Genomic DNA, 12,817 nt, shown 5'->3' with positions numbered 1-12,817 from the left:
ATCAAGGTTATATTTTCACAGAATGTTTTTTTTTTTTACATTATATAGGGTAATTTTAGAAAATAAAGTAAATCACATAAAATTACTTTTGCTTGGTTTTCATATTTAAATGCACTATGGCTAAGTTATCTAGTGTCTTTTATACATTGGATATTTCAGCCAGTGATAGACAGTAATGAAGTATTTTCACTTTCTACTTTAGTACATTTTGAGTACAAGTATCATTGCAGGAAAACATACTTTATTTCTTTAATACAGCATAATAACAAACTTTTACTCCTCTTCATTTTATAAATACAAGCTGCTGTTTTATATTTAATAGCCTACTAAGTACAAAAATTGAGTACTTTCTTACTTAAGTAAAAATTAGTAAAAGTAAAAAAAAACACTTGCCTTTTAATTGTATATTAAATGAAAAATAAGAAAATGTAGTGGAATAAATAAGTATAATACTATGCTCTAAAATGAAGTGATCAAGTAGATAAAAGAAAAAATACATGTCGCCCTCTGCTTTTAGCCATACTATATCTTGTACGATATGTAACTGTTATTCTACTGTATACAGACCATAACATCACCTCTGAAAGCATATGAAATTACCTTTCCCTTTCTGTGTGATGAAGAGAATGATGAGAGCCACAATAATGACAAAGAGCAGAGATACAATCGTCAGGAGCCCAATCTCCAGTGAAGTCCAGCTGGGCTTTTTTTTCTGAGTGTTGTTGTCGGCCATGGTCTGCTCTCCCTCTGGGGCGACCTGTAGAAACTCACCTGAAAAACAGAAAGAGAGTGGTCATACCTTTAGCGTGATTACACTGAAATCTGAAACGTCCTCACGCATCTTGATTTAACAGCTCTCAGACATGCACACACTGTGAGCTCTTAGGTTCTCTGAAATGACAAGACCCCGACCTGGGGACAAAGTCTTAAAGTCTTTTTGAAGGAAACTCACACTATCTCTCTTTCTCTCTCTCTCTCTCTCTCTCTCTCTCTCTCTCTCTCTCTCTCTCTCTCTCTCTCTCTCTCTCTCTCTCTCTCTCTCTCTCTCTCACACACACACACACACACACACACACACACACACACACACACACACACACACACACACACACACACACACACACACACACACACACACACACAAACACACACACACACACACACATTAAACATTTAATTTACTAAAAACATTGAATGATTAATAAAGGTCCAAATCTTAACAAATGTATATTCTGTATATTCCATTTCCTTCCATATTCCCATTCTATTCTAACCCAAACCAAGATCAAAAATTTACTGGTATTCCTATCTTTTGGGGACATTCGGTCCACACAACATGATGATTACACACACGCACAAATTTAAGTACACAGCACAGCCTAAGAATCAAATACACACTAACCTAGACTTACATTCACAATGCATCTCAGGGCCCTTGCATTGTGTTTAATTCAGATATTTTTTTAACTAAACAAATTTTGTATGAATAGTTGCAGATGATTATATTAAATAAGGTTTATTGTAATTACTTATACATAAACATTATCATTCAGGGCAGTACTGTTGTAGCCTAGTGGTTAGAGAGTCGGGCTTGAAACCCAAGAGTTGCTGGTTTGAGTCTCACGGCCAATGGGTTGCCTTTGAGCAAGGCACCTTACTCTAATTGCTCCCCGGGTGCTGGGATAGCTGCCCACTGCTCCAGGTGTGTGTGTGTTTATGACTTTCAGTGCGTGTGTTCACTACTCACTGAGATGGGTTTAATGCAGAGGTCACTTTTAGAGTATCTGTTGCATGCTTGTCACTTTCACTTTTTCATTTAAATTACCAGTAACATGAAATGTGTGACCCTACCACAAAGCCAGTCTGCATAAGTTGCACAGGTTTATTGTAGGCAATTGTACATTCTAAAAAAATGAGCGTTGGGTCAAAAGGGGACAAGCCCAGCAGCTGGGTTAAAATTAATCCAGAAAATGTTTATATTTGACCCAACAATGGGCTAAAACAACCAAGCATTTTGGGTTGAAACTACCTAGCATGGCTTAAAAATTTAAAAATAAAAAATTAATAAAATAAAATTAATAAAAAAACATTTTTAAAAAAATTTGTATTATAAAATATTGGATTTAATATTTTTATTTTCTATTTTAATGCCAAAAATCATTAAAGAGCACCTATTGTCCAATTCATGTTTTTTTTTATTCCTGTGGTGTGTTAAGCCCGGTGCACACTGTGAGATTATAGCCACGATTTAGCTGTCTGGGACAAATTTTGAAATCCTAAAAGATTTCTGGAATCCCAGGCTAAAATCTGCCGTCTTTGATCGCTAGTTTGACATGTTCACAGACAGCTAATTAATGACAGTTGCGATCAAAATTATCCTCCGACAAAATTCTGGCAGTGTCAGAAATTTTTTGAGACAATCCTGCTATGTGACATCTCCCTACGACAACCGGCAAATCAAGACCCAATAGAAGCACAGAACCCGATGACGCAATTAGTGCGGAGACAACAACAAATCAACACAGACAAATGTCAAAAAGAGCCAGATAGACTATACTGCAGAAAGAGAAACTTGTGGAGTTATGGAAACATAAAGAGTGTTTGTACAATGTGTCATCGCCACTGTATAGGATAAAAATGAAGCAGCCTAGAGAGAAATCGCGCTGGAAATACAAATGCCAGGTACTCGTCTCCTTCGTTTTTTCTTCTTTTATGCTTGAGACAAGTCATGATTAAAATGAACAGTAGATGTTGTTTCGGTTTGTTAGCCTTCGCTTCAGCGTGTGTTTTTCCAGCCGTCGTCAATCTATGACGTAAAACTGCAGACGCGTTTGTTTGCGTGCGTCCGATTTTTAAAAGTCTTTAAAGGACAAGTTCGGTATTTTAGACTTAAAGCCCTGTTTTCAGATTGTTTATGGTGAAATAGAATGGTTTTGACTGAAATTTCGACATTTGCGGGTGCCCTGAGAATTTTCGCGTGTTTGTGTTTCAGCTCAGACCTCTGCAATGGGTTTAATGGTGCACTGGAACAATCCTTCCTAAGATGCATTAAACTTTCGTTTACAAAGATGTGAAACTCACCGAGTGGTCAGGGGTGTTCACTGATATGCTCACACAAAAATCGCTGCAAAAGATGCTTTCCAACAGCTGTTTTAGCATTCGTTGTTAACTTGTGGACCTATTTTTCCAAACGCCTCACACCCGTACATTCTTCCGCTTAGAGCTTGAATAATATACACTCCAGCCCAGGTGGTGGCGCTAATCCGCCTTTTCCTATTGCAAGAATAGAAACAAAGTTCCCGGCGCGGAGTAATACCGTACCTCACAGGACATCTAATACAAGTCCATGGGGCTGGTAAAAACTACGATAAAACCTGTTGGAATGCGTCTTTTGGAGCGATTTTTGTGTGAGCATACCAGTGAACACCCCTGACCACTCGGTGAGTTTCACGTCTTTGTAAACGAAAGTTTAATGCATTTTAGGAAGGATTGTTCCAGTGCACCATTAAACCCATTATAGAGGTCTGAGCTGAAACACAAACACGCGAAAATTCTCAGGGCAGCCGAAAATGTCGAAATTTCAGTCAAAACCATTCTATTTCACCATAAAGAATCTGAAAACAGGGCTTTAAGTCTAAAATACCGAACTTGTCCTTTAAACTCGTACAGTCTGACATTGATGGAAACTGAGATCATACAGTGTGACATGGACTTAACTACGATCTTGATCGCACAGTGTGGCAAGCAACAATCCTAAAGGACTTTTTAAAATCGCACAGTGTATACCGGGCTTAAGTGTGTATTACATGTTAAAGATATGCAAAAGGTACAAACCTCAAAGTAAACAATGACGCAAGTTATTGTCTCCAACATAAATCTCTTTTCTTGGACTACAACAAACACACGGATTGTAGGCAACAGTTTACTTCCTGGAATTGGTGATGTAAACAAGACCGACATTATCATAATTCCTCACGCTTCAGATTCACAGCCCGTAAATTAACTCCTGTTAGCAATCGAATCTTTTAAACATGGTAAGAAGCGTCACATTTCCGGCTGACATCAGAGGTATACAGGCCAATCACAATGTACAGATTAGCTGGCCAATGTACGGTATGTGGAAAATAATGTGTTTTTTAACCATAAACCTCGCGAACACATTGTATTATACCAAATAAACAAAATAACATTGTTATTTAGCAATGAAATAGGTGCACTTTAAGTACAGATCATGTTCCATTTCATGTTCATTTTAATATATTTTCTATCATAAATATATTATAAAAAATGCTTTTATCATAAGTAAAATGTGTTGCTAAGGACTTCAATATTTAAAATGTTTGCACCCTCAGATTTCAAATAGTTGTATCTCAGCCAAATATTGTTGTAACAAACCATACATCAATGGAAACCCTATTTATTCAATTCAATAAAAATGCCCCTGGTTTTATGGGCCAGGGTACATAGTATCCAGTACACATGAGTATTACGTTTGTGAGTGTGTCTGGTAGGTAATATCTTTACTAATTTTTGTAGCAAACCTGCAGTAATGGCCAAATTCAAGTGGGGTATCTTTTCCAGCCCTGGTGTTAACCTAAGTGGCTATGTAACAGCTTATACATGTCCTCTGCCCCCCACTGTGGACTTGATCAGAGCTTGCAGCAGAACTGTTCCTTGTGTATCTACTCGTGACCGCAGCAGCTCTAGGGCAAATAAGAACCAAGGTTGTCTTCATCAGCTTTTCAAATCCAACTTTCCAAATCCAAGCAGGAGGCTGTTTTTGATTAAAACGCAAAGAAAGTTGGAGGTAGGGATGGGGAAGGGGGTTCAACTGCAAGAGATAGTGGCAGATGCGTCACTCGCCACATAATCCTGACAAGCAGGGACAGTACCAGGACCCCTGGATCGGATATCATCTGACATACGTGGAACGGCAGGGAACCAAACTTAGTGGGGGTACTGCAATCTCCCTGAGGTGAAAAACAGGATGACCTTTCAACCTAATCTTTTTCCAGCTCAGCCATGCTGCTGTCTTCACAAAGCAAACTATATATTTTTTGTTGTTGTTGTTGTTTTAGCACCCTAACAAGTCTTATACTTACAATTGCCCTAACCAGTGGTGTAAAATTTAGGCCAGTGTTATTTGTTTTTCGACCAATTGTAGACAGAAGGACTGTTTAACTAAATAAAATAAAATCATAAAACCAATATAAAGAATGATGTTTAAAAAAAAGGAACGCTTAATGCTTTCTTTTAATTACAATTATAATTTATTATCGTTATTATTAAAGAAACTGTAATAATATATGTAATAAAATATATTAGCTATGCTTTTCTTTCATTGTTCATGATTGCACTTGTCTTAAAGATTGTAGGTCAGAGTGAACTTGAGAGGTCATTCTGTAATACAAAAGCTAGTTTTGCAGCTTTCAGTCAGTGGTTGTTAACTGTGTTAATATAAAGTGATAAAGACAAAAAACTGTCTGTAATCAAAATTATTGATGATGCACACCTCTACTTTTGACCGGCAGTAGCAAGTGGCAAAATACATTTTGAAAAATGGGGGCAAGCCCTTCAAAATAATTTCATAGGCTGTTTCAGTACAGCATTTACTGTAGGAGCTTCTGTCTGATTCCTTGTTGGCACTGCAATGGTAAATCACAGACTTGGCTATAGTAGCTTCCGTCTGCTTCCCTGCTGGCACAGTAATGGTGAATCCTCTAAGCATGTCTGTTAAGACAAACACGTCCTCATACCCTCCAGATGACTTCTTCATCAAAGTGTAATGCATAACTAACACCCTTAGGAAAGTGTTGGCTCATTGGTGTCCGGTTTTCGGGGACTGCATCTGTAGCTAAACCACACTCTTGCACGTTTAATCCTAAATGTTTTTAACCCGTATTGTTGGGGATGTTTTCATTCACTAACAACACGAAAGGGTAGTGAATTTGAACAATGCACAAGGGTTAAACTAAACTTTCGTTTCTGTTCCAGTCTCGTTAATACAATATGCAGTAGCTGTATGTACAGATCTTTTGCTTATTGGGGAAAATGAAAAGCATTCATCTCCAAATGTGTGGTAAAACTAGCTTGGACGTGAATATATGAGAAAACATCTGCAATTACTGTACATCTGTTTCTAAGATTCTGCACTTCTTAGTGTATTTCTGCATCATTCTCCACTACCAGTCTCAAATTGGTTTTAAGTTTGCTTCTATGATGCAATGCACTTAAAAAACTTGCTTATAAATTTATCTATAAGGGAATGAGTGCACAAATGTTTTACAGATTGTTATAAAATTGTTAGTTTATAAAGTGAAAGAACTAGCAGAGAACATGCCTAGCATCATATACTGTCAGAAAAAATGATCAAAACTTGTATCCCAGCTGTAACTTGGACAGTATCATTTAAAAAGGTCCTAATACCAATAGTACAGGTATACATTTGGTATGTAGCCTACCTCTGAGGAACTACTATGAACTATTTAGGTGCAAAGTTGTACATTTTGAAAGGGTACCACCCCAGTGACAGTCGGGTACATATTTTGACATTTTTCTCTGACCATTATGTTTAATGTCATATGAAGCATCACAAATTTTGTAATTTATAGTTTGTAACCTCAAACTCCCAAACCTAAACCATAAACCCTTGATTGAGGAAAGCTTAGAATGTCAGGCAGAAAGAGGAGGAAAGAAAAACAAGGATGAAAAATCTGGCAATTAGAGAGTATCTGTTATCTTTGGGAATGCACAGAATGAGGGTAATACTGAGCAAATATCTGCAAAGTGATGACAAGTGATATGCAGACACTACTCTAGACTGAGAGCATAAATGATTGTGACTGTCCTGTGTTAAGTTTGCAGTGTTGAAACATACATAATGGGATGTTTGTGTTCTGTGTAGATTTGTTTTATTTTAATGACTTTAATATCTAATGAAATGTGTTGATTCATTAATTGAATTGAAAAGTAAATGTTTTTTTTTCATGTCTAGTTCTGTGTTCTGCATGGTTAGAAATAAAACATGCACAGAGTTTGGACAGGGCTCTTTTTAGCCTGCAACATCTCTCAAACACCTTACTGAATAGCCCGACAGCAGAATTGAGGGAGCACAAATGATCATGTCCTAGTGTCTGAACTAATACATTAACTGATTCATAAATGAACTATTGCATGATTGTTTGTATCCCCTTTTAAAAAGTGTATTGGCTATTACTGCTATAGGCTTATTTGTTTGCCCTAGATTATTTACAGGTGTTGCATGTTGCATTTATTTTATGTTAAACATGACCTGCATGCAGCACAGTAATAGGAATATGATGATGACTCAGTATAGTATCTTTTAACTCTACAATTCAGCTTCTTTTTCTAAATCAGTTTAACCTATTCATTAAACAAAACACTATAAAAAGTATACATTAAGACTAACTGAAGCTTTCCTGAAGTTTCATTTTTTTGCCAACTTATTTAATCTGTTTGTATATACAAACAACCAAATTAAAAGATTTCAATATAGTGTTTAACTCTATTTATAAAACGCAGTAATGATACCACCATTTACCTATTTAACCTGATAATTAAAAGAAGTAAGATTGGGCTTTACTGTGTCACAAACAGTTTTACTGTGTCCCTCCTTTAAATGTCCATCCTATCTTTTATTATTAAAAGTTTTGAAAAAATACTATAAATGTAAATACATTTATATAAATGCAAGAAAGATGGTGATTATATTGTATTAAGACAGATAAAACAACTAGAAAAGTTCACAAAAGATGAAATCAAAACAAAAAAGTTCAAATAAATTATCTTCAATCTCACTTCTCTATTCAGATAAGAAATACATAAACAATAGTAGAGACACACGCACACACATACAATTAGAGAAAGAGGTACAGAGAGTACTCTGGATAACACTTCTCAGTGGTGTGTTTGGCACTAGGTTGTATGGGGCACTTGTTGAATGCATCTATCATGGAAACAATTTGACAGGGTCAAAGATCAGACCAAAAATTTTTCCATTCATTAGTGTTTCGGAGGAAACTGTATATAAAAGCAAATCAACAGCAAAAGATTGGTTGAGAATGTTTTGCTGATCGGAAAGAGAAACATCATCTCATGACAGCAGAGAGCACATGGTTTATTGTGTGTTCAATGTGTCAGCACTGCTGTATAACTTGTAGGTCCTGTTATGTTGTCTACTTTTCTGCATCTCTAAATTATCTTGACACACACACACAGTGTGTGCTAGTACATCACTAGGGCTTTAGACTATGTACAGTTATACTGATTCCATTATTGCTGTCATGCTATTAAAATTTGGATAAACATAAAACATCCGAAAATTGTAGTGTACTTGTATGTGACAGGACACCAAAGAAGTTAAATAGACAAGGGAGGTGTGGACGTTGTCTGCCCTCATGAGCATTACTCATTCATTTACTTATATTCGTTAATTTAGAATGATGTTTAGAGGCAGCAGAGATAAATACATTGAGACGTGATACTTTCAGAATAGTGCGTAATTTATGATATGAACATAACACTACTGTGCTAGTAACTATTCGTTATAATCATTCCACAGCAATTTTTCTTTAAAACTTTAAGAAAACATTTCACAAACCGGCTAAATTAAACACCTTGGTCAGCACACCGTGTTTTATGCCATGTGCAGCATGCGTAACAGACTCACCAGGTGTCTCTGCAAATTTGCGGTCGATGATATAAATGGGCATCACCAACCGATCAAACACCCATCAAATCCGTGAGAAAGATACCCTCCTTTCAGAGAGCCTGTCAGTCCAGCTGATGATCGATTAGAATATTCTGGTTTTCCTAGGATATCGATAACAAATCAATCAGTTATATCAGTTTCCTTGGCTACCTGTTATTGGCGCGCCGGATGGATGTCCTTATTACAGTTATTTTTTGTGCGCATCAGGAAAACACCTGGAGAAACCCTTAGCATGAATTCAGCGAAATGTACGGTGTGTAACAGCGGAGTGCGTAAGTTGAGCCGGTGTCTAATGTTGCCTCCCACGAAAGGCGGTGTTAAGAGTGACTGAGATGGCAAGCGGTGCCAGCGCGCACCGTGCGCCGCTCTCCAACCACTTTAGGATCAGCGCGCAACTGTTAAACACCTTCAACCCGTTTTAGTGCACAACTCTATAGTCCCCAAAACTTCTGAATTTGGCTGTTTTTGCTAGTATTTTTATATAATACAGTTTTATAACCTTCAGATGTTGTGTATAACGTCCACGCATAAAGATTCACATGATGTTATTTGTAATTTAAACAACTTCTTCGAACAAATATTAATAACATTGACTTTCAGGTATCTCATGCTGTATACCCAAAAGTCCTATATCTACAAAGTATTATATACATATTAAAGGCTACATATATCTAACTTGTCCATAATTTGTTCATTTAACATTAAAAAAAAGTTTTATGATGTGTTAATTACATCAGTGTGTAAAATTTAAATCAGCTATTACTAATATTATTACTAATATGACTTTTTAAAAAGTAAATTAAATGAATTATTTCTTTTTTTAAAGTTGTAAAGGCATTGCTTTCCCTTTTGCAATTTCACAGAAGCCTGTGAGGTCAGCAAGCTGCCACATTTAACACAGTAATAAACTGTATAGGGCAGTATGACATCACCACTCACTCAGCAGCCAACAGTCTGTCCCAATAAACAAGTTGTTAGCATACAATTTAACATTTAACATGCAGTTAGTGTGTTGTGGCCTTCTGCAATATAAATGAATGTATGATTTGTTACAACAAAGTGCTCTATACATTTCTTGAAATGAAGTTTATTTTACTAAATTCGGGAGGAGCATGGTCATCTGATCCAACCAATTAGCGCGAAGAGGTGCCTCTAAAGGCGCCCTCACATCTGTCCCGTGACAGTTTTTGCAGAATCCCTCCTAACCCCACATTTAGTACATCTATCCCAGTTAAAGAGGGTGGAGTACTCTGGGTTCGGGCTAAAAATTCAGAGGACATTAAAAGTAGCCTAATTGAAATTTTGTTCCAGGTCCTTTGTGTTCTGTGTGTTTTTATCCTTCACTGTGAACCACTGGTATCAAACAAAACTAAAATCAAATGTGCAATTTTTCATGTAAACAAAGGGAACTTTAACTGGTCCATGGCCCTCTGCAGTGTTCTCATTGTGATATTGAGTAATCACAGGGTTTTAGTCAGGAACACTTTTTCCTGTCACTGAGGGCCCAGCACACTTAACACAATGACGCACATTTGGATGTGTTGTGACCCCCAGAGAATTTTTGAAATCTAAATTACTGCTGTGATGCAATGTCTTTTTACGAATGATAAAGAAAACTCTTATGCGATCTGTTATCTGACCGTCCAAGGGGAGCATATAAGAGTTTGGGCCGGTAAGGACCCCCCACTGTTCAAATCAAGAAATTTCCATTAGATCGTATCAGATTTCCTTTTCTGTGGAATGTTTATTTCCTTTTCTATTTTACTGTATCCACCTTACCCATTCTATCTTCCTCTTGTTTTCTTTACTGTTATCTATTAGTCGGTTTTGTGTGGAGTATTACCTTGAAATCTCTTGGATAATCTGTGCAGGCCTTGCTTCAGGGGTCTCCGGCGTCAGGTCATTGACTGGATCTTCTCTTGCTTCCTGTGCCTTTATATAAGATGGTCTGTTTGGTATTAGCATGCTGCACTTATCGGAAAACTTCGATGATCATCATTTCACTGTGCATTTTTCCATCCCCGAAATGACTTTTAGTTTTAACTATGATTCATGCAAATAAACCATGCAGCATTTACACTCAGGGCGAAACTTTTAACTGAAAACCACAATTACGTGGGTTGGACCTCAGATTTACAGGAACAGCCATGATTTAGCTGTATTTCCTTGGAAATGGTTAAATAGCTCCTGTCATGACAGAAAGGTTAAGTATTTAAAAAAAATACTTGTACAAACTGTATACATTACTTTATTGAAGATTTTTAACATTTAAAGAGGAAAGATCATGTAGTAGTTATTACCTCCAATGGTGAAATATCAAGCATTCACTGTAAAAAAAATTCCGTAGAAATTGCAGCTGGGTTGCCGGTAATTTACCGTAGATTTAAATTTATGTTTTTTACTGGCAATATTTTGTTCAAAGTTAAATGAACATTAAACATTTACAAGTCTTTGTCTTTACAGAGTAAAACTAAAAAAAAACAGCATCAAGCAAAACATTCTGGGAAACAAAATCTGAAGCAAAAAAACAGAAAAAGGTTGATGATGATTTCTGGTTCCCAGAATGCTTTGCATGAGGCTGTTATTGTATAGTTTTATTCTGTAAAGATAAAGACTTGTTAATATTTAAAATTGATTTAACTTTGAAAAAACTCTTGCCAGTAAATAACATAAATGTAAATCTACGGTAAATTACCGGCAACCCAGCTGCAATAACATTGTAATTTCTACGGATTTTTTTTACAGTGTTTATAATAAGAAAATATGTAAGGGATAATGTAGAGGCAGCCGGTAGTTATCGGGAAATAAGCCCCGACAGTGTGATCAGGACCCGACGCGAAGCGGAGGGTCTTGTATCACACTGAAGGGGCTTATTTCCCGATAACTACCGGCTGACTCTACATTATCCCGCTTATTACACGGCTACTTGTCACATAAGAAAAAAACTGGACATGAATATGAATTTGAAACATTTTATTGGCATATTTGTTTTAAATTAACATTTTTATCCTTCCGCGAAACTTTGCACAGATGCATAAAATGATCGTAATACCTTATTAAGATCCTCTGCTTCATACTTGTCTGTCTCCATTTTTTTCTCTTTTAGCCAGTCTTTGAGAAGTTTTAATGCCCATTCTGTATTTTTTTGTGTGTTGGCTTCGTAGCTGTCATGCTCTATTTTGTCAAGTTCAGTCTCAGTAGCTCTCTGTGTCTTGTCGTGGTTGTCCAGTGTTTGTCACAAGATGGCGCCAAACAAACAGTAATCTTTATTGGCGCGGAGCGATCTTACTCGTAAAAGTAGTCCGGCTATGCGTTATTATTTTGGAGCGGTTATTATTCGAAAAGAACGAACCTGCAAATGTCTCAACTGACCAATCAGAATCAAGCATTCCAGAGAGCCGTGTAATAAATAATAATAAGATTGTTTTAAGAACAATTTTACATTGATCAAAAAAGATTTTTGCAAACATACATTACACTTTGCAAAACTCTCAGCAAATTCCCTTTTTAGATTTCCAATGAATATTTCATGTGAACATATGTCCGTTTCTGAACACCATGGGTGTATTTGTGGAAAATAAATTAAGCATTTTAATGTCTCTGATTAAATATGGACATTGATGTTGACACTTTAAAACAAACTGTATTAATGGACTGGAATTCATTTTAAGTGCTGCATAATGAGAATTTATCACAGATGAGAGTGAGTCATTCAACCGCATTTCACTTTAGGAATTCACACATAACTCTCTATTGCCCAAATACAATTAAGCTAATGGGCGATAAAATATCATGCTTATGTACAACCAGAATATATTAAAAGAGCTGCTATGCTTTAATGAAAGTGAAGTTTATCTCATTTATTATGTTCATAGAACTAGACCCAGACACAAGATTTATTCCAACACAACAACCACTTATCAAAACTGTCGTGTATATGATATTGCTTTACTTTGAGTAGTATGTTTTGAGTTTGTGTGTGTTATAGCTTTGTTGTCCTCCCCTCCCATTACACACTCACAGCCCCCCCCCCCTCCCTCCTTTTCAGTCTGTAGTCTGGATCCCCAAGGGACAGAGTAAACATTT

The 12,817-nt window shown here is 36.5% G+C and overlaps 1 protein-coding gene across 1 annotated transcript in view; it reads right to left on the bottom strand.

Annotated features, from left to right (window-relative positions):
* The window catches only part of LOC135773409 (neprilysin-like), a 41,128-nt gene extending 32,081 nt beyond the window's left edge, over positions 1 to 9,047 (bottom strand). Inside the window, exons 1-2 of the mRNA XM_065282968.2 lie at positions 8,690 to 9,047; positions 601 to 771 (exon numbers count right to left, since the gene is read on the bottom strand). Of these exons, the coding sequence (XP_065139040.1) occupies positions 601 to 771; positions 8,690 to 8,732 (214 nt within the window). The 5' untranslated portion in view covers positions 8,733 to 9,047. The remainder of the gene's footprint in view (positions 1 to 600; positions 772 to 8,689) is intronic.
* Between the last annotated feature and the right edge of the window lie 3,770 nt (positions 9,048 to 12,817).

This window comes from Paramisgurnus dabryanus, chromosome 9 (assembly GCF_030506205.2).
Source record: "Paramisgurnus dabryanus chromosome 9, PD_genome_1.1, whole genome shotgun sequence".
Taxonomy (NCBI): Eukaryota; Metazoa; Chordata; class Actinopteri; order Cypriniformes; family Cobitidae; genus Paramisgurnus; species Paramisgurnus dabryanus.
Note: the sequence above shows the minus strand (reverse complement) of the source record. Positions and strands in the feature narration are given on the sequence as shown.